Source organism: Salvelinus namaycush, chromosome 26 (assembly GCF_016432855.1).
Source record: "Salvelinus namaycush isolate Seneca chromosome 26, SaNama_1.0, whole genome shotgun sequence".
Lineage (NCBI taxonomy): Eukaryota > Metazoa > Chordata > Actinopteri > Salmoniformes > Salmonidae > Salvelinus > Salvelinus namaycush.
This window is the reverse complement of record NC_052332.1, coordinates 39,814,041-39,835,815: the sequence shown is the minus strand read 5'-3', so window position 1 is coordinate 39,835,815 and position 21,775 is coordinate 39,814,041. Positions and strand designations below refer to the sequence as shown.

The 21,775-nt window shown below is 46.7% G+C and overlaps 1 protein-coding gene across 1 annotated transcript; it reads left to right on the top strand.

Moving 5' to 3' along the window:
* Window positions 1-848: 848 nt before the first annotated feature.
* On the top strand, window positions 849-19,844 carry fhdc3 (FH2 domain containing 3). The gene is made up of 11 exons (XM_038964799.1): window positions 849-1,268; window positions 5,634-5,695; window positions 9,947-10,049; window positions 10,786-10,871; window positions 11,320-11,420; window positions 12,823-12,893; window positions 13,144-13,251; window positions 14,635-14,705; window positions 16,688-16,805; window positions 17,546-17,710; window positions 18,255-19,844. The coding sequence occupies exons 1-11, from the start codon at window positions 849-851 to the stop codon at window positions 19,842-19,844; spliced, it is 2,895 nt and encodes a 964-aa protein (XP_038820727.1).
* Window positions 19,845-21,775: the final 1,931 nt, after the last annotated feature.

Here is a 21,775-nt window from a genome sequence, read left to right as displayed (position 1 = left end):
TAATGACGGATTTTACCCTTTCATTTGTTCATTTAAGCAGTATGCCAGTGTGAAACAGATTTGCTGTGTGTTTGTTGCAACTTGCTGGTGGCCCTTGAGTGAAATCAATTGAAAACTGTCGCTATGTTCTAAAGAAACAAGATAAATTGATTGAACCGGTTGCTTTGTTATAATGGAAAAATAGAACTTGATTTCTTAGTCACAATTTTGTGTGGTTGTTGGACTATGTAATGGAGTTAGTTTGTTATAGGCTACTGTTGAATTTTCGAACTTTTACTTAGTTGACTTATATTGACCTTCCTATTTTTGTATTGTACGTTTCATTGCTTTAATCTGTTTTGACTGAACCCAGTCGAGTTTTACTTGCTATACTGTAGCCTCGTTCTATTTGACAAACTTACGTTTGAAACCTGCAAGTTTCTGAACACATACAACACCAATTCTCCAGGCAAATACTAATTTAAATGTGTCAATTGTCTATTGGATGCTTTGTGTGAACTGTCATCATTGTCCTCCCTAGAGCGACGTGTTCTATGGTTAGTAGAACATTTTATTACAGCCCTGAATATTCAAATAGTTAAAGTTCCATCAGATACTGCGGTCACATTTTGGCACAGGACTAGCATTGACATGGAGAGAAGTAGAGTCACTGTGCCGTGTAGGCTTGGGCAATAAATATGTAAATTCATCAGAAGCCTCTCTCCTCTCTCTCTCTCTCACAGGTCCCTCTGTCCCATCTCTCGTCAGTGATCTGTGCTCTTCTTCTTGGCCTATATAACTTTTAACCCCCCCCCCCCCCCCCCCCCCCCCCTCTGGATTGACAACAGATATCTGTCCTCAAGACACTGATGGAAGAAGCTGTAGTCATAGCAACTCATCCCCCTCATCCCCCTGGCCCCTCTCAACTCCCTCACACACCTCCAAACGCACAGGGGTCATCTCTCCATCCCACCCCTGAACCTCCGCCCCCACCTCCCCCACCCCCACCTCCCCCCGCCTCCCCAAGAGGAGGCTGCGATGCCTTCTCCCGTAGCGTACATCGTCGTTCCAAGATGAGGAACTTTAACTGGGATGCCATCCCCCGTCAGTCAGTCCTTGGGAAGAAGAACGTGTGGACGTCCCAGAGGCCCATGGTGGATTTTGAGCTGGATACCCAGAGGATGGAGGAGATGTTTAGCCGGTCTGACACTCAACTGCCTCTACGAAAGACTGGATCTGTCAAGAAGACAGTCAGGGGCCTGTCCCTATCCACACAGGGCCTAAAGAGGGTGAGTACAGGGAGGGTGTGTGTAGCGAGGGGAAAGTGGGGGGGGGGGGTTGAGTGTGTGCTAGGGCTAGAATAGGTCAAATACATGGAACAGCTGGGGGTCATAGAGGAGAGGTCTGAACACCCCTGGGACTAAGTTACCAAACCAACACAACACCCATTCTGTATCACTTCCCCTCTCTGCTCTTCCCATTCTCTCACTTCCCCTCTCTGCTCTTCCCATTCTGTCTCACTTCCCCTCATTCTGTCTCACTTCCCCTCATTCTGTCTCACTTCCCCTCTCTGCCAATGAAGACTGATTGAACTAATGAAGAATGATCCACAGTCTGTGTGGCTACTAGATCGTAGATGGTGTAAACTCTACTTAATATCCATGAAAGGTGAGGTGACACCTTGCCATGATCCACAGGCTATGTGATAAGGACAGAATTAAAGATCTCTTACTCCAGGGTTCGCACAAGACGCTTAAAGTACTTGAATAACTTGAAAATTAGACATTTCCTCAAGTTGGTACTTGAAAATTATTTGAATTAAAATGAGAGAACAGAAAATGATCAAATATGAAAAATATATTTGCTCTTCCCGAATTAATTTCCAGGCAGACTGCCGAGTTTTATTTCCTCACGTGTTTCACACTGTGGTTGTCAGGCGAGCTCGCTCATACCACCCACACTGTGGTTGTCAGGCGAGCTCGCTCATACCACCCACACGACCACCTGGCCAGGCAGGTACAGAACAGACTGATTAGGCGCCACCAAACGTCACATCGATAGCTAAAATGCCGGGCAAATGTAGATTCATCTTGGCAGGATATTGTTGTTTTTATGAATGGGTTTTTCCAGACCCAACCAGGGATGTAGTGGAGGGTGAACTCATGGAAACGCTGTTTACACCAGTAGCGGTGCGTGGGTTAAATCACTGGCGAAGCAAGGGGGGGGGGGGAAGCCATATTATAATAGCTTTGTTTGCTATATAACCTGTTAGTTCACATGCCTTGAGACCGTGATATATAGTCCTAAAGGCCGAGACAATAAGAAGACAGTGGCAGAATAAATTCAACCACACCTTTTTTTTGTTTTTATCACAAATCCGGGCGAGAAACATCTGTCCGGTGAAGTCCACAAAACATATTGCATGTAACAAACCATTACATGACCGACAGCACGGTCAAGCAAGTTAGTGTTTCAGACATTTTCAGACCACTAAACAACTATTTGATTTAGAACCACAGAGAGTTACTTCAAGTCGCAAAGGAAACAGGAGCTGCCTCCACTATTCCAGCACCATTTGAACATGATCAAATCACCTCTGCTTAGTCTAATACAGTGACAACTAAAATATACCCAAAACAACGTAGTCCCACTTGAGGTGTGTGTGTGACAAGAAAACCATGTTGACTCGGTCTATCACTCTGTCATACAGTACAGGCTTTTATTTGTTGTCCCTGGCTACCTGGCTAATATGTTTGCTCGCTAGCCTAACTTCCATTCATGGGAAACGTTAGCTAGTTAACGTTAGCCTTCTAGCTACATATTGAACTTCCATCCTCTCAATCCAGGGGCACAACAATGTATGAATTAATGGTTGGATCAAAATTGCTGTTTTTATAATCATTTGCCAGTACAGAGAATTAAGTAAAACCGCAAGTCCAAATCTCGATCTCCATCCATGGCTAATTTAGAAAAGGGCCAATTTTAGCTAGCTTGCCAGCCACCGGAGGACAACAACACAACGATATGCAATAATTCAAGTTGTTTCTCAATGACCTATGCTCTCAATGTGATTTGATAGGAGTGACGCCAAATCCAAGCTGGCTTCCCTTGACACTATTTTATGTTTGGTGCGTCAGGACCATTCACATTTGAGCTCACTCAGTTTAGGTCAATGCTGATTGGCTATTTTTATTTTTTTATTATCAAGGGAGGCCAAATGCTCGCTGGCTTCCCTTGCATTCAATAGACATTTTTTTCAGCACACGACACACACAGATGCGTGTGACTCTTGGCTGCAGTAAGAAAGCCAATTGCCATCTGCACCCATTAACATTTTCATTACTTCTAAACAAAATAATGTTTTGGGGTTCTCATACAGCTTCCCTCTGTTTTGATTCTTGCTTGAACAGTTGCTAAGATTATATTTGTTTGTGATCTTACAAAATAACTTTATTGGATGCAGCAGTTGTCAGCTAGAATGCTAACGCTCATTGACAGGCTGTAGCAAAAGTTAGCCAAAGAGGCATTTTACTGGTTGAAGTTTTTTTTAAAGGAAAATGTAGTTGTTTTGCGATGACACAATCATTACAGTACCAGTCAAAAGTTTGGATACGCCTACTCATTCCAGGGTAGTAACCAAAAAAAGTTAAAACAAATCCAAATATATTTGCCTTGATGACAGAGGGTAGTGCGTACAACCCAGTACACCACTGGGGACAAGCTTCCTGCCATCCATTTACCTATATACCAGGCGGTGTCAGAGGAAGGCCCAAAGAATCAACCCAGTACACCACTGGGGACAAGCTTCCTGCCATCCATTTACCTATATACCAGGCGGTGTCAGAGGAAGGCCCAAAGAATCAACCCAGTACACCACTGGGGACAAGCTTCCTGCCATCCATTTACCTATATACCAGGCGGTGTCAGAGGAAGGCCCAAAGAATCAACCCAGTACACCACTGGGGACAAGCTTCCTGCCATCCATTACCTATATACCAGGCGGTGTCAGAGGAAGGCCCAAAGAATCAACCCAGTACACCACTGGGGACAAGCTTCCTGCCATCCATTTACCTATATACCAGGCGGTGTCAGAGGAAGGCCCAAAGAATCAACCCAGTACACCACTGGGGACAAGCTTCCTGCCATCCATTACCTATATACCAGGCGGTGTCAGAGGAAGGCCCAAAGAATCAACCCAGTACACCACTGGGGACAAGCTTCCTGCCATCCATTACCTATATACCAGGCGGTGTCAGAGGAAGGCCCAAAGAATTGTAAAACTCCAGTCGCCCAAGTCGGACAGTAATCTCTACTACCGCAAGTGGTACCAGAGCGCCACGTCTAGCTCCAAAAGTCCCCTTAACAGCCCCCAAGCCATAAGACTGCTGAACAACTAATCAAATGGTCACCCGGACTATTTACATTGCCACTGCTTTACGCAACATTTTATTTGTGAAATGGTATTGACTCTTTTTTTTTTTTTTTTTAGATAATTATCTGAGTTCTAAGCACGCCTACCACAGAACAAGTGGAATCATGATTGATTCATGTATGCTCGATATGTTCGCTTGCTCCCACGGATTTTCCTTGTTAGCAGGGCATTCACTCACCACTCTGTCCAACGGACCGGTGAAATGAACTACCTCTGGCTGTTAGCCAGGTAGCTAGTTATAACTAAGCTAGTTATATTCAAAAGATGGGCTACTCTTAAGTTCTCATTACAAAATACCTTTTCTTTATAGAGAGTAGTGAGAGACAGTGGTGAGTCAGGCTGCAATGAAGGAGATGCAGAGAGCGAGAGGAAGTATTGAAGCAAGCAGGGAGAGGTTAGTAGTACATTGGTTCTCAAACTTGGGGTCCGTTAAAATTTTAATTGAGTCCTCTAAGAGTCTTTTAATCTTATCAAACACGTAAATAACTTGTTTCTCTTGAAATGGTTACAGAGAACAACATTTTAGAGTCAAACTAAGTCCCTTTTACACTGTCAGAATTCACTTTCATGTCATTGTGTGTTGGGACAGCCTGTGGGATCAAAACTTTGAAATATAAAGACAATTTTGTTATCATATTATATACACTGAACAAAAATATAAATGCAACAATTTTACTGTATGTAGTAATTAAGTAGTGAAACATATTATTGAGTAGAAATTGTGAGGTAGTGATGAATACTAAGTTAGTTTTTTTTAGTTTGTGGCGATATACTGCCATCTGGTGTCGACTAGAAACAATTGCATAATAGGAACTATTACAAATTGATGGTCCCTGAAAATAAATATTAGTGCTGAAAGTACTTAAGTCCTTGAATTTGACTTGCCTCTCTCTACAAACCCTGTTACTCATACCCAGTGCTGTGTGCGTGTTGATGGCGCGTCCTTATTAAACTTACTTTGATTATAAGGTTATGTAGGAAGGTTTCTTAAGAATTCATCCCATTTGTTGATTTGCAAACTCATATTGCTAACTGGTGTTAGAAATCTGTGTCACTAATACCAATGTGAACCCCCCCTCCCCCTAAAAGTCTTAAGATTTCTACCTTGGGAACCACCAAGAGTCAACAGGTAATTGGATCCCCGGTTCATTTTAGTAGCGTGATTTTAGTAGTGCCGTTGTTTCTATGTCTGACTAGGTTGTGTTTCATCTTCTCTCTGTAGGTCTTAATCCTCAACTCTAAGAAGAGTATGAATGTTGGGATCTTCCTGAAGCAGTTCAAGAGGTAAAGTGGGGCCAAGGGTGGGAGGGTATGGACCCGGGGGAACAAGGGCCAAGGGTGGGAGGGTATGGACCCGGGGGAACAAGGGCCAGGGGTTGGATGGTATGGACCCGGGGGAACAAGGGCCAGGGGTGGGAGGGTATGGACCCGGGGGAAAAAGGGCCAGGGGTGGGAGGGTATGGACCCGGGGGAACAAGGGCCAGGGGTGGGAGGGTATGGGAACAAGGGCCAAGGGTGGGAGGGTATGGACCCGGGGGAACAAGTGCAAGGGGTGGGAGGGTATGGACCCGGGGGAACAAGGGCAAGGGGTGGGAGGGTATGGACCCGGGGGAACAAGGGCAAGGGGTGGGAGGGTATGGACCCGGGGGAACAAGGGCAAGGGGTGGGAGGGTATGGACCCGGGGAACAAGGGCCAAGGGTGGGAGGGTATGGACCCGGGCCAACAAGGGCCAGGGGTGGGAGGATATGGACCCGGGGCAACAAGGTCACACCTGACAGGTGTGGCATATCAAGAAGCTAATCAAACAGCATGATCATTACACAGGTGTACCTTGTGCTGGGGACAATAAAAGGCCACTCTAACATGTGCAGTTTTGTCACACAACACAATGCCACAGATGTCTCAAGTTTAGGGAGTAGGCAATTGGCATGCTGACTGCAGGAATGTTCAACAGAACTGTTGCCAGAGAATGGAATGTTAATTTAATTTCTTTACCGTAAGCCACCTCCAGCGTCATTTTATAGAACTTGGCAGTACGTCCAACTGGCCTTACGACCACAGACCATGTGTAACCATGCCAGCCCAGGACCTCCATTTCCATTTTCTTCACCTGCGAGGTCGTCTGAGACCAGCCAGCCACCATGACAGCTGATGAAACTGTAGGTTTGCACAACCAAAGAATGTCTGCACAAACTGTCAGAGATACCGTGACGAGATCCTGAGGCCCATTGTCATTCCATTCATTCGCTGCCATCACCTCATGTTTCAGCATGATAATGCACAGCCCCATGTCGCAAGGATCTGTACACAATTCCTGGAAGCTGAAAATGCCCCAGACATGTCACCCATTGAGCATGTTTGGGATGCTCTGGATCGACGTGTACGACAGCATGTTCCAGTTCCTGCCAATATCCAGCATCTTCACACAGCCATTGCAGATGAGTGGGACAACAGGCCACAATCAACAGCCTGATCAACTCGATGGGAAGGAGATGTCGCAAATGGTGCATGAGGCAAATGGTGGTCACACCAGATACTTACTGGTTTTCTGATCCATGTACCTAACTTAATATATATTTTTTTTAAATTAAGGTGTCTGTGACTAACCGATGTATATCTGTATTCCCAGTAATGTGAACTCCATAGATTAGGGCCTAATTTATTTAATTTGACTGATTTTGTTGAATTTCTTTAAATATTTTTGTTCAGTGTACAGTCGTGGACAAAAGTTTTGAGAATGACACAAATTTTAATTTTCAGTCTGCTACCTCAGTTTGTATGATGGCAATTTGCATATACTCCAGAATGTTATGAAGAGTGATCAGATGAAAAGTCTCTCTTTGCCATGCAAATGAACTGAATCCCCAAAAAACATTTCCACTGCATTTCAGCCCTGGCATAAAAGGACCAGCTGGCATCATGTCAGTGATTCTCTCGTTAACACAGGTGTGAGTGTTGACGAGGACAAGGCTGGAGATCTCTGTCATGCTGATTGAGTTCGAATTACAGACTGGAAGCTTCAAAAGGAGGGTGGTGCTTGGAATCATTGTTCTTCCTCTGTCTACCATGGTTACCTGGAAGGAAACATGAGCCGTCATCATTGCTTTGCACAAAAAGGGCTTCACAGGCAAGGATATTGCTGCCAGTAAGATTGCACCTAAATAAACATTTATCGGCTCATCGAGAACTTCAAGGAGAGCGGTTCAATTGTTGTGAAGAAGGCTTCAGGGCGCCCAAGAAAGTCCAGCAAGCGCCAGGACCGTCTCCTAAAGTTGATTCAGCTGCGGGATTGGGGCACCACCAGTACAGAGCTTTCTCAGGAATGGCAGCAGGCAGGTGTGAGTGCATCTGCACGCGAAGTGAGGTGAAGACTTTTGGAGAATGGCCTGGTGTCAAGAAGGGCAGCAAAGAAGCCACTTCTCTCCAGGATAAACATCAGGGACAGACTGATATTCTGCAAAGGGTACAGGGATTGGACTGCTGAGGACTGGGGTAAAGTCATTTTCCCTGAATCCCCTTTCCGATTGTTTGGGGTATCCGGAAAAAAGCTTGTCCAGAGAAGACAATGTGAGCGCTACCATCAGTCCTGTGTCATGCCAACAGTAAAGCATCCTGAGACTGTGTGGGGTTGCTTCTCAGCCAAGGGAGTGGGCTCACTCACAATTTTGCCTAAGAACACAGCCATGAATAAATAATGGTACCAACACATCCTCCGAGAGCAACTTCTCCAAACCATCCAGGAACAGTTTGGAGACGAACAATGCCTTTTCCAGCATGATGGAGAACCTTGCCATAAGGCAAAAGTGATAACTAAGTGGCTCGGGGAACAAAACATTGATATTTTGGGTCCATGGCCAGGAAACTCCCCAGACCTTAATCCCATTGAGAATTTGTGGTCAATCCTCAAGGTGGACAAACAAAAACCCATTGATTATGCAAGAATGGGCTGCCATCAGTCAGGATGTGGCCCAGAAGTTAATTGACAGCATGCCAGGGCGGATTGCAGAGGTCTGGAAAAAGAAGGTCCAACACTGCAAATATTGACTCTTTGCATCAACTTCATGTAATTGTCAAAAGCCTTTGACACTTATGAAATGCTTGTAATTATACTTCAGTATTCCCTAGTAACATCTGACAAATATCTAAAGACACTGAAGCAGCAAACTTTGTGGAAATGTAATATTTGTCATTCAAAACTTTTGGCCACGACTGTAGATTATCAGCCGTGAGTGAATCAGTCACTCATCATGACGTAACGGGCCTCGTCTACTTCCAGACTCGCCACTAAACCAACACACAGTTCATCAACTTCTCAACTGACCTTATTAGGGCATATTCAAACGCATTCAACTGTATCGCTAATGTGACACGTTGTTAGTTACAAAGGAGAAACGATGCCTTTGTTACTAAACTTCATACTTGGACAATGGAACTAATTCACTCTTCAGAGGTGTTTTCTCTTTACTTGATCCAGTCTATCACCTAGTTACCTGGCTATAGTTGATCCAGTCTATCACCTAGTTACCTGGCTATAGTTGATCCAGTCTATCACCTAGTTACCTGGCTATAGTTGATCCAGTCTATCACCTAGTTACCTGGCTATAGTTGATCCAGTCTATCACCTAGTTACCTGGCTATAGTTGATCCAGTCTATCACCTAGTTACCTGGCTATAGTTGATCCAGTCTATCACCTAGTTACCTGGCTATAGTTGATCCAGTCTATCACCTAGTTACCTGGCTATAGTTGATCCAGTCTATCACCTAGTTACCTGGCTATAGTTGATCCAGTCTATCACCTAGTTACCTGGCTATAGTTGATCCAGTCTATCACCTAGTTACCTGGCTATAGTTGATCCAGTCTATCACCTAGTTACCTGGCTATAGTTGATCCAGTCTATCACCTAGTTACCTGGCTATAGTTGATCCAGTCTATCACCTAGTTACCTGGCTATAGTTGATCCAGTCTATCACCTAGTTACCTGGCTATAGTTGATCCAGTCTATCACCTAGTTACCTGGCTATAGTTGATCCAGTCTATCACCTAGTTACCTGGCTATAGTTGATCCAGTCTATCACCTAGTTACCTGGCTATAGTTGATCCAGTCTATCACCTAGTTACCTGGCTATAGTTGATCCAGTCTATCACCTAGTTACCTGGCTATAGGAGTGTATCTTGTGCTCTTAACGTTATATTTCTGCCACATGCATAACATTAACTCAATGTCCAGCCAGCCCGAACTTTGACTAACAAATGTACCTACTGTAGACGTCACTGTGGTTCTGTGTTTCTCAATGACATCTTGCCCTCGAATGGAATCTATTGGAATCGATGCTATATAGATTTGTGTTTAGACAAGAATGGTTGACGACGTTGGCGTGACAACGCATCCTTGTTTTATTTGTGTGAGAGCTTGGATATTTCCTTATGTACATAACTGAAGCAGTCGCTGTATTTCGACCTGACTACTTTTCCATGGAGCAGTGAGATTAGGGTGACCTGTGCACCGGGGCTGTTCTTTCTCTCCCGCTGTAGGCCGGCGAGGGACATGGTGGATGACGTCAGAAGGGGCAACTGGCTGAGGTTTGGAGCAGGAAAACTCAAGGAGCTCTGTAAACTACTGCCAGACGAGGGAGAGGTAAGTAACTAGATAACCACAACTCTTTTCTTATGCTCACTCCATCACACTGTAAACTACTACCAGAGGAGGGAGAGGTAACAAGGGCTGCATTTAAACAATTCTGATATCCCCCCCCCCCCCCCCCCCCCACTACTTGGTCTTTTGACCAACCACATGAGATCTTTTCACATCTGATCATTTTCAGAGCTGATCTGATTGGTCAAAATACAAATTAGTGTAAAAAGATCACAATTGTGCTGCCTGTGTAAACGCAGCCTAACCACCCTCTTTTCTCACTTCATCACATGCTCCAGCCCAGGGCTCAACCATCACATTACCAGTGAACTGTCGTTTAGCTCCAGCCCAGGGCTCAACCATCACATTACCAGTGAACTGTCGTTTAGCTCCAGCCCAGGGCTCAACCATCACATTACCAGTGAACTGTCGTTTAGCTCCAGCCCAGGGCTCAACCATCACATTACCAGTGAACTGTCGTTAGCTCCAGCCCAGGGCTCAACCATCACATTACCAGTGAACTGTCGTTTAGCTCCAGCCCAGGGCTGAACCATCACATTACCAGTGAACTGTCGTTAGCTCCAGACCAGGGCTGAACCATCACATTACCAGTGAACTGTCGTTTAGCTCCAGCCCAGGGCTGAACCATCACATTACCAGCGAACTGTCGTTACATGTGTTTCTTTGTGTTCCTTTGTGCTGTCTGTCTGATGGGACTGATGTGTTGTCCTCCCACCAGGTGAAGAAGCTGTGGTCCTTCAGTGGAGACCTGACCCAGCTGTGTGAGCCCGATCTCTTCATGGTGCTGCTAGTTAAAGTACCTGGGTGAGAATGGGTTTGTTGTGATGGTACTAGTTTGGGCTGGTTAGTACCTGGGTGAGAAGGGGTTTGTTGTGAGGGTACTAGGTTAGTACCTGGGTGAGAATGGGTTCATTGTGAGGGTACTAGGTTAGTACCTGGGTGAGAATGGGTTCATTGTGAGGGTACTAGGTTAGTACCTGGGTGAGAATGGGTTCATTGTGAGGGCACTAGTTTGGGCTGGTTAGTACCTGGGTGAGAATGGGTTCATTGTGAGGGTACTAGGTTAGTACCTGGGTGAGAAGGGGTTCATTGTGAGGGTACTAGTTTGGGCTGGTTAGTACCTGGGTGAGAATGGGTTCATTGTGAGGGTACTAGTTTAGTACCTGGGTGAGAATGGGTTCATTGTGATGCTACTAGGTTAGTACCTGGGTGAGAATGGGTTCATTGTGATGATGGTGTTGTCTATCTCTAGCTATGAGGAGCGTCTGAGGACTCTGATGCTGAGAGAAGAATTCTTCCCTCTGATGGATGAGATGAAACACTCCATCGCTGTCATGACTAAAGCAGCAAATGGTGACACACTGCTCCTCCTGTCCCACTAGTTAATTCTCTCTGTCTCTGTCTCTGTCTCTGTCTCTGTCTCTGTCTCTGTCTCTCTTCTCTGCCTCTTTTCTCTGCCTCTTTTCTCTGCCTCTTTTCTGTCTCTTTTCTGTCTCTCGTCTCTTCTGTCTCTCGTCTCTTCTGTCTCTCGTCTCTTCTGTCTCTCGTCTCTTCTGTCTCTCGTCTCTTCTGTCTCTCGTCTCTTCTGTCTCTCGTCTCTTCTGTCTCTCGTCTCTTCTGTCTCTCGTCTCTTCTGTCTCTCGTCTCTTCTGTCTCTCGTCTCTTCTGTCTCTCGTCTCTTCTGTCTCTCGTCTCTTCTGTCTCTCGTCTCTTCTGTCTCGTCTCTTCTGTCTCTCGTCTCTCTGTCTCTCGTCTCTCTGTCTCTCTGTCTCTCGTCTCTCTGTCTCTTCTGTCTCTCTGTCTCTTCTGTCTCTTCTGTCTCTTCTGTCTCTTCTGTCTCTTCTGTCTCTTCTGTCTCTTCTGTCTCTTCTGTCTCTTCTGTCTCTTCTGTCTCTCTGTCTCTTCTGTCTCTCTGTCTCTGTCTCTTTTCTCTCTGTCTCTGTCTCTGTCTCTTTTCTCTCTGTCTCTGTCTCTGTCTCTTTTCTCTCTGTCTCTGTCTCTTTTCTCTCTGTCTCTGTCTCTTTTCTCTTTTCTCTCTGTCTCTGTCTCTTTTCTCTTTTCTCTCTGTCTCTGTCTCTTTTCTCTTTTCTCTCTGTCTCTGTCTCTTTTCTCTCTGTCTCTGTCTCTGTCTCTGTCTCTTTTCTCTCTGTCTCTGTCTCTTTTCTCTCTCTCTGTCTCTTTTCTCTTTTCTCTCTGTCTCTGTCTCTGTCTCTGTCTCTGTCTCTTTTCTCTCTGTCTCTGTCTCTGTCTCTGTCTCTTTTCTCTTTTCTCTTTTGTCTCTGTCTCTGTCTCTGTCTCTGTCTCTGTCTCTGTCTCTGTCTCTGTCTCTGTCTCTGTCTCTGTCTCTTTTCTCTCTGTCTCTTTTCTCTCTGTCTCTGTCTCTTTTCTCTCTGTCTCTGTCTCTTTTCTCTCTGTCTCTGTCTCTTTTCTCTCTGTCTCTGTCTCTTTTCTCTCTGTCTCTGTCTCTGTCTCTTTTCTCTCTGTCTCTGTCTCTTTTCTCTTTTCTCTCTGTCTCCTCTGTCTCTGTCTCTTTTCTCTTTTCTCTCTGTCTCTGTCTCTTTTCTCTCTGTCTCTGTCTCTGTCTCTGTCTCTGTCTCTGTCTCTGTCTCTTTTCTCTTTTCTCTCTGTCTCTTTTCTCTCTGTCTCTCTCTGTCTTTCAATTCAAAGGGCTTTATTGGCAGGGGAAACATATATATACATTGCCAAAACAAGTGAATAATAAATATCTGTTGCTCGCTCTCTCTCTGTCCCTCAGAGCTGTTGGTCTGTGACGACCTCCACTCAATCATCCGCCTGGTGTTGAAGGCTGGGAACTACATGAATGCTGTACGTAACACAATTTATATACTATCAAAGACTTACAATACATGTGTTTTCTCTACTATCAAGGACTTACAATACATGTGTATTCTCGACTATCATATAGTACCTGTACGTGGGCCTTGTTTTCAAACTGGTTTTAATGTGCCATCTATTCGTTAGTGTCTGACTGCTTAATGACTAAAGTGAATATGTTATTGTGTGGTTGTTTTTAGTCTGTATGTACGTAGGCAGTGAAAGTAAACTGTTGTTTTAGGGTGGGTACGCTGGCAGTGCCATCGGTTTCAGGATGGCATCTCTACTAAAGCTGGCGGACACCAAGGCCAACAAACCTGGCATGAACCTCTTGCACTACGTCACCATGGTGAGGGGGAGAGCTGGGAAGGGAAGACATGGATGGGAGATTGGGAGAGCTGGCAGGGGAGACATGGATGGGAGAGCTGGCAGGGGAGACATGGATGGGAGAGCTGGCAGGGGAGACATGGATGGGAGAGCTGGCAGGGGAGACATGGATGGGAGAGCTGGCAGGGGAGACATGGATGGGAGAGCTGGCAGGGGAGACATGGATGGGAGAGCTGGCAGGGGAGACATGGATGGGAGAGCTGGCAGGGGAGACATGGATGGGAGAGCTGGCAGGGGAGACATGGATGGGAGAGCTGGCAGGGGAGACATGGATGGGAGAGCTGGCAGGGGAGACATGGATGGGAGAGCTGGCAGGGGAGACATGGATGGGAGAGCTGGCAGGGGAGACATGGATGGGAGAGCTGGCAGGGGAGACATGGATGGGAGAGCTGGCAGGGGAGACATGGATGGGAGAGCTGGCAGGGGAGACATGGATGGGAGAGCTGGCAGGGGAGACATGGATGGGAGAGCTGGCAGGGGAGACATGGATGGGAGAGCTGGCAGGGGAGACATGGATGGGAGAGCTGGCAGGGGAGACATGGATGGGAGAGCTGGCAGGGGAGACATGGATGGGAGAGCTGGCAGGGGAGACATGGATGGGAGAGCTGGCAGGGGAGACATGGATGGGAGAGCTGGCAGGGGAGACATGGATGGGAGAGCTGGCAGGGGAGGCATGGATGGGAGAGCTGGCAGGGGAGGCATGGATGGGAGAGCTGGCAGGGGAGGCATGGATGGGAGAGCTGGAGAGGGAGGGAGGGAGAGCTGGAGAGGGAGGGAGAGCTGGAGAGGGAGGTGGCAGGGCAGGGAGACATGGATGGCAGGAAGAGATGTGGCGAGGGAGAGCTGGGCCGGGGAGGGAGGGAGAGCTAGGGAGGGAGAGCTGGGCCGGGGAGGGAGAGCTGGGCCGGGGAGGGGAGGGAGGGAGAGCTGGGGAGGGGAGGGAGGGAGGGAGGGAGAGAGAGCTGGGCCGGGGAGGGAGGGAGGGAGAGCTGGGGAGGGGAGGGAGGGAGAGAGAGTTGGCAGGGAGAGAGACATGGATGGGACGGAGGGAGAGCTGGCAGGCGAGGGAGAGCTGGCAGGCGAGGGAGAGCTGGCAGGCGAGGGAGAGCTGGCAGGCGAGGGAGAGCTGGCAGGCGAGGGAGGGAGAGAGAGCTGGAGAGGGCGCTGGCAGGACAGGGGAAGCTGGCAGGGCAGAGAGAGATGAGGTTGAGAACGGGATGAAAGGGATTAATATGAAAATATAAATGAAGACAATGTGAACGTACACATCCAGGCTCCGAGGATAAAACATTTAAAACATTCTACAGCAACTAACTTGTCCTCCTTTCTCTGTCCCCACCCACAGCAAGCACAGGAGATAGACGTTGCCCTGTTGAACTTCCCCGAGCAGCTTCAACACATTGGGATGGCTGCAAGGTAGACCATCATTATGACCCGTTACCTCCTTCTGTCTATTACTCACTCATGTGCTTATTGTTGTTTGTCAACGGTTGCTCACAATGTGTAAAGAGCTTCACGATTTCTGTCTGGAAATGAAAAGTGCTCTACAAATGAAATGTTTGATTATTTATTATTATTGTCTTGAAATGTTTTCTTATTGATTTAGTTTTTGGGATTCTTTATAACATCTGTTCTCTGTTGGAAGTTTACATACACTTAGGTTGGAGTCATTAAAACTAGTTTTTCAACCACTACACACATTTCTTGTTAACAAACTATAGTTTGGCAAGTCGGTTAGGACATCTACTTTGTGCATGGCACAATTTTTCCAACAATTGTTTATAGACAGATTATTTCACTTATAATTCACTGTATCACAATTCCAGTGGGTCAGAAGTTTACATACACTAAGTTGACTGTGCCTTTAAACAGCTTGAAAAATTCCCGAAAATGATGTCATGGCTTTAGAAGCTTCTGATAGGCTAATTGACATCATTTGAGTCAATTGGAGGCGTACCTGTGAATGTATTTCAAGGCCTACCTTCAAACTCAGTGCCTCTTTGCTTGACATCATGGGAAAATCAATAGAAATCAGCCAAGATCTCAGAAAAAAAAATTGTAGACCTCCACAAGTCTGGTTCATCCTTGGGAGGAATTCCCAAATGCCTGAAGGTACCACATTCATCTGTACAACCAATAATACGCAAGTATAAACACCATCGGACCACACAGCTGTCATACCACTCAGGAAGGAGACGTGTTCTGTCTCCTAGAGATGAACGTACTTTGGTGCGAAAAGTTAAAATCAATCCCATAAACAACAGCAAAGGATCTTGTGAAGATGCTGGAGGAAACCGGTACAAAAGTATCTATATCCACATTAAAACTAATCCTTTACCGACATAAACTGAAAGGCCGCTCAGCAAGGAAGAAGCCACTGCTCCAAAACCGCCATTAAAAAAGCCAGACTGCGGTTTGCAACTGCACAAGGGGACAAAGATCGTACTTTTTGGAGAAATGTCCTCTGGTCTGATGAAATAGAAATAGAACTGTTTGGCCATAAAGACCATCGTTATGTTTGGAGGAAAAAGGGAGAGTCTTGCAAGCCGAAGAACACCAACCCAACTGTGAAGCACGGGGGTGGCAGCATCATGTTGTGGGGGTGGCAGCATCATGTTGTGGGGGTGGCAGCATCATGTTGTGGGGGTGGCAGCATCATGTTGTGGGGGTGGCAGCATCATGTTGTGGGGGTGGCAGCATCATGTTGTGGGGGTACTTTGCTGCAGGAGGGACTTGCACACTTCACAAAATAGATGGCATCATGAGGAAGGGAAATGTGTATATATTGAAGCAACATCTCAAGACGATCAGTCGTTAAGTTGAAGCTTGGTCGCAAATGTGTCTTCCAAATGGACAATGACCCCAAGCATACTTCCAAAGCTGTGACAAAATGGCTTAAGGACAACAAAGTCAAGGTATTGGAGTGGCCATCACAAAGCCCTGACCTCAATCCTATAGAATATTTGTGAGCAGAACTGAAAAAGCATGTGCGAGCAAGGAGGCCTACAAACCTGACTCAGTTACACCAGCTCTGTCAGGAGGAATGGGCCAAAATTCACCCAACTTATTGTGGGAAGCTTGTGGAAGGCTACCTGAAACGTTTGACCTAAGTTAAACAATTTAAAGGCAATGCTACCAAATACTAATTGAGTGTATGTAAACTTCTGACCCACTGGGAATGTGATGAAAGACATTTCTCATTCTTAAAATAAAGTGGTGATCCTATCTGACCTAAGACAGGGTATTTTTACTAGGATTAAATGTCAGGAATTGTCCAACTGAGTTTAAATGTAATTAGCCAAAGTGTATGTAAACTTCTGACTTCAACTGTACATGTATTTACTGTAGTAATGTTGATGAAATGGGACACAACGTATTTACTGTAAATGTCTTCACAGGGTGCAGAAGCAGGAGGTGGAGTTAGACTTTCAGAGGGAGGCAGCGAAGGTGAAGGTAGCCAAGATGGACGCCAGCACACAGCCTGAGCTACTGTTACAGATGGAGACCTTCCTCATGGTGAGAGATGACCAACACACACACACACCTGTTTACTTTAGAAGTCCATCCCTGATGTATAGTGTGTTACAGTGAGTCTCACTGTCAATATCCTGGACATTTTGAAACGTTATTGGTGACCATTTGTTCGTTTTATATTTTATAATATGGGGCGGCAGGTAGCCTAGTGGTTAGAGGGGCGGCAGGTAGCCTAGTGGTTAGAGGGGCGGCAGGTAGCCTAGTGGTTAGAGGGGCGGCAGGTAGCCTAGTGGTTAGAGGGGCGGCAGGTAGCCTAGTGGTTAGAGGGGCGGCAGGTAGCCTAAAGGTTACTGGATGGAATCTCAGAGCTGACAAGGTAAGAAATCTGTCGTTCTGCCCCTGAACAAAGCAGTTAACCCACTGTTCCCCGGTAGGCCGTCATTGTAAATAAGAATTTGTTCTTAACTGACTTGCCTAAATAAATAAATATATTGCTTGAGTGTTAAAGCACTGGATCAATGAGAAGGCACTTTTCTGCCACAAATAGTCTATCTCACATAATTACTGGTCTTCTGGACATTTTGTTGCAATGAACTTAGATTTTTAACCATAAAACGAACACATGCAACTGAGTTGTACCTGTTGTGTCGTCTCTCTCCCACTCTCCTGTTACTCATCTCAAACACTGTTCTAATGCGGTATTCAACCCCAGTAGTTTCCCTGTATATATTTACTCTCTCGCTAAGCTAGTGATCTGACTGTAGAACTCTGTGTCTCGTCAGAGGGCGGAGGCCAGGCTGGCTGACCTCCGTGCCTGTCTGTTGGACCTCAACTCCCTGAGCCAAGCTGTAGCAGAGTATTTCTGTGAAGATCCGGCCACGTTTCAACTGGAGGTTTGCTGCTCCATATTCCACTCGTTCTGTGAGCGCTTCAACAGGGCTGTTCAGGTGAGACTGGACGGAACACAATAGGTTTGAAAAATCCCTCTTAACCTTTCCCACAATGCTATTTTCTCTCCCCCCTCCCCTAGACCTCCTGGTTGGAGGATTCCTGCTTATTCCTTTGTAAATCCAGGAGTCTTCCAACCAGGATTTCTGGGAAAGTGGGGAACGTTAACTTGGCTTTTGTATTTATTTGTTTTGATAGTTCTACTGATATCGATTAGTGTTGGGAAAGAGCAAGAAAGGAATTTCACTGTAGATGTGACAATAAAACTTAATGTTGCTACCCTACGTGACGTGTTAACACATGATGAAGAAGAATCTGGGACAGTCTGAATTTCCTAAAGAATACAGTGTTCTTCACAGTGACAGGCAATGCTCACTGTCCATCTGTCCACATGTAGTTGAATATTAGGTCACTCAAACACAACCCCCCCCCCCCCCCCCCCCCCCCAACTCTGTTTTAGCCATTTCACGCATCGCACACTTCCATCTTCTCTCTCTCGCTCCTCTCTCTGACCCCCATCACTGTGTCTCTCCTCTCAATCAGGAGAACCGTGAGCGTGAGGCAGCCGAGCTGAGACGCAGGCAGAGGGAGAGGTTCTGTAATGTGGCCAAGCGTCGCTCCACTGCCACCTGCTCTGACCTGGAGCCCGCCGGGCCGAGCTCTGCCATGGAGTCTATCCTCCACAGCTTCCTGAACACCATACAACCCAGGGGCCCCAGGGGTCTGGCAAGGCGCAGACACCACCTCCCGCCTGTGATGTTGTCCCCCATCGGGGGCTCGCCCATCGAGCCCTGCCCCAAGTACAACCCCCTGGCCGATGAGCCAGAGACTAGAGCTGATCCAGGGCCTAGCCGGTTCACCAGACCAGGAGGGAGCACCCTGGGTGGGAGGGCAGGTGTGTTGACACCCCGGAAAGACCAGGAGGACCGGGGGCAGAGGGAGGAGAAGAGAGGGGAGGGCTGGCCCAGGGAGCTGGGTAGCCCTGATGCGGTGGTGGAGAGGTTGGATGGGGGGGTGGAGGACGACGACTCCTATCTGGACCCCCCTTCAGAGCAGAAAGAGGAGAAGAAAAACGAGGGGGAGACAGCGACCCCAGAGGACCAGTGGAGATGTTTTGGGTCAAATAGAGCCTCTTCCATCAACCAGAAACGGACCCCTAAGAGCTGTGGCCGCCGCAGCCTGTCGTCCATCGACCAGAAACGGACCACTAAGAGCTCTGGCCGCCGCAGCCTGTCCCCTCGCCAACACACACCCCCCACCCAGAAGGAGGAGAAGAGAGCGGGCAAGGAGGAGGAGAAGGAGGTGCAGAGGATGCGTGTCGTGTCCAGGAAGATGCTTCGCTACCAGACTGACCGAGGCATGCTATCTGGTGACCTAGAACATCCTAAACTGCCAGAGTTGGGCGACAAAGCGAGCCTCGTCCCCCAAAACCACACCCCCCAACGCTCCACACCTCACCCTCTCCACCCCCACCCTATCTCTCAACCCTCCACCCCAGGTCATCGCACCCACTCTACCCCCCAGCCCTCCACCCCTTGCCCCAGGGAGATGAGAGAGGTAGACCTGGCTCTCTGTAACAGCATGGGGAACCTGGGCTCTCCCTGGACCATCCTCAGCCCCCACATCTCACCCCAAAACCACACCCCCCACCGACGAAACTCCTTCTTCGCACCCAGCGCCGACGATGGCCTTGACGATGGTGTCTGGTCATTGCCCCCCACCCCCAACCGCCCTTCCACCGCCACCCACCATTCCACCGCCACCCACCATTCCACTGCCACCTGCCCCCCTCTGGTGCTGCTGGGGAGGATGAGGGCTATGGAGGGACACCCTGGACCCTCAGACCTCCATGGAGAGGCAGGGAGGGGGGCCTTGTCCCTGCCTGACTGCCCCAGTCAGAGAGCTCTGTCTCAGGGCCACCTGCTTCGCTCTCTCTCCCTGGATGAGACTGGAGGGAGCCAGGCTCCAGGATTCAGATTCCGCCTCGGGGACCTGTTCCAGAGACGCAGTGCGCTGTGGGCCCCAGCTGGGGCAGAGACGGGGTTTGCTACAGAGGCTCAGCAACCCTTGGAGAGGCAGAACAGTAGCTCTGGGATTGTGTCTTTCTTCAGACGCTTTGGGGAGAGGAGATGAGCCAGCTTGGCGGAACAGGACTTCCGAAGAACATATGCTTAACGAGGCGAGGATAGAGGCGAGGATAGAGGCGAGGATAGAGGCGAGGATAGAGGCGAGGATAGAGGCGAGGATAGAGGCGAGGATAGAGGCGAGGATAGAGGCGAGGATAGAGGCGAGGATAGAGGCGAGGATAGAGGCGAGGATAGAGGCGAGGATAGAGGCGAGGATAGAGGCGAGGATGGAGGGTTTGTCTTTTTTTTTTTTAAGTATTTGTGTTGATCTTATTAAGTGAGCTACTCCTATTTGAGAGTGACAGCTCTTTTAATGAACAGCCCAAGGTGAACATGCACTTACCTTGGATGGGAGACCTTTGTCTCTGAAGGGGCTGGGAGAAAAAATGCTTATTGTTTTAAAACTGTTCCAGATCGTACCCTATTCCCTACGTAGTGCACTACTTTTGACCAAAGCCTTGTAGGCTCTGGTTAAAAGTAGTGCACTTCAAAGGGAATAGGGTGCCATTTGAGAGGCACAGTAAGTGATCCACGTATGCACATCATACTACTTTAATTATTCACAGATCCAGATAAAAAATGGTCTTTGTACAAGACGAAACACAGTTCTCCTTTTTTTAATGTGTACATGATCTCAGGTATAGTGTGGAACACATACCGTGCAAGAGAATATACTACCGTCACACTTGAAAAACATATTTTTAATTTGTTATCTTAAGTGTCATTTTTATGTAATAAACGGTTTTTCTACCTCCAGCCTTTGTCTTTTTGGTCTCACTCACAGTTAATATAATAATATATACCATTAACAAGATGCTTTTATCCAAAGTGACTGACAGTTGTGCGTTTAATATAGGAGTACTCCCGGGAATTGAACCCACTATCCTGTTGCAAGCACCAACGCTGTGGAACAATAGTATGTTAAGGTGGGGGAGAAAAGGCGGGAAAACATAAGGAGGGAAGGAAGACTTCTAAATAATGTGTTAATTTATTAAGCTGAAAAAATATATATATTTTTTTTTTTTTCTTTTGAGGAAGGTGAAGAGTGGATCCAGGGTCCACAGTTTGAACCTCGGCCAGAAATAACATTTCTAAACCACTATAGTCTCCAAGGGTTATTATTTTTCACATTGAATTTAAAATCACCTGAGTTAACGGCAGGGATAATGGGCCCGAGTTAACGGCAGGGATAATGGGCCCGAGTTAACGGCAGGGATAATGGGCCCGAGTTAACGGCAGGGATAATGGGCCCGAGTTAACGGCAGGGATAATGGTAGCATAACCATAACATAAAGTGTTCTAATGAGGTTGGTTTATTACTGTACTATTCTCCCATTATCTTGTTTATGCAATTAGCATCTTAAAGTATCTGTTGCAGTGTCTTGTGGACTGCATTTTACCTGGTATAATTATAAATACATCACGTCCCACTGGACACAGGCATCAATTCAACGTCTATTGCACGTTGGTTCAACGTAACTCATTGAAATGACGTGGAAACCATGTTGATTCAACCAGTGGGATGTATGAAAATGTACTCAGACATACTGTATACTAGTCATTAAAAGTGAAGAATGATTAACCAATCAGAAGTCATTTCAAACAATCAGTTGAAATATAAGAAACCTGTTGTGAAATGTTACACACACACAGCCTCAAGAGGCCCAAGGTAATGAGTGTGGCAATTGACCAATTGTGTGAAGTACTAAGTAAAAAATACTTTTAATACTTAAGTATTTTTTTTTTTTTTACTATCTACTTTACTATTTATATTTTTGACAAGTTTTACTTTTCTTCACTACGTTCCTAAAATAATGTACTTTTTCATACATTTTCACTGACACCCAAAAGTACTCGTTACATTTTTTTATGCTTAGCAGGACAGGAAAATGGTCCAATTCACACACTTATCAAGAGAACATCCCTGGTCATCCCTAC

Excerpts from the sequence above, each read along its gene's own strand:
- fhdc3 (XM_038964799.1), top strand. The coding sequence starts at position 849 with ATGGAAGAAGCTGTAGTCATAGCAACTCATCCCCCTCATCCCCCTGGC. Across the intron at positions 11,421-12,822 it reads CATGACTAAAGCAGCAAATG|AGCTGTTGGTCTGTGACGAC; the intron begins GTGACACACTGC and ends TCTGTCCCTCAG. Across the intron at positions 14,706-16,687 it reads CACATTGGGATGGCTGCAAG|GGTGCAGAAGCAGGAGGTGG; the intron begins GTAGACCATCAT and ends ATGTCTTCACAG.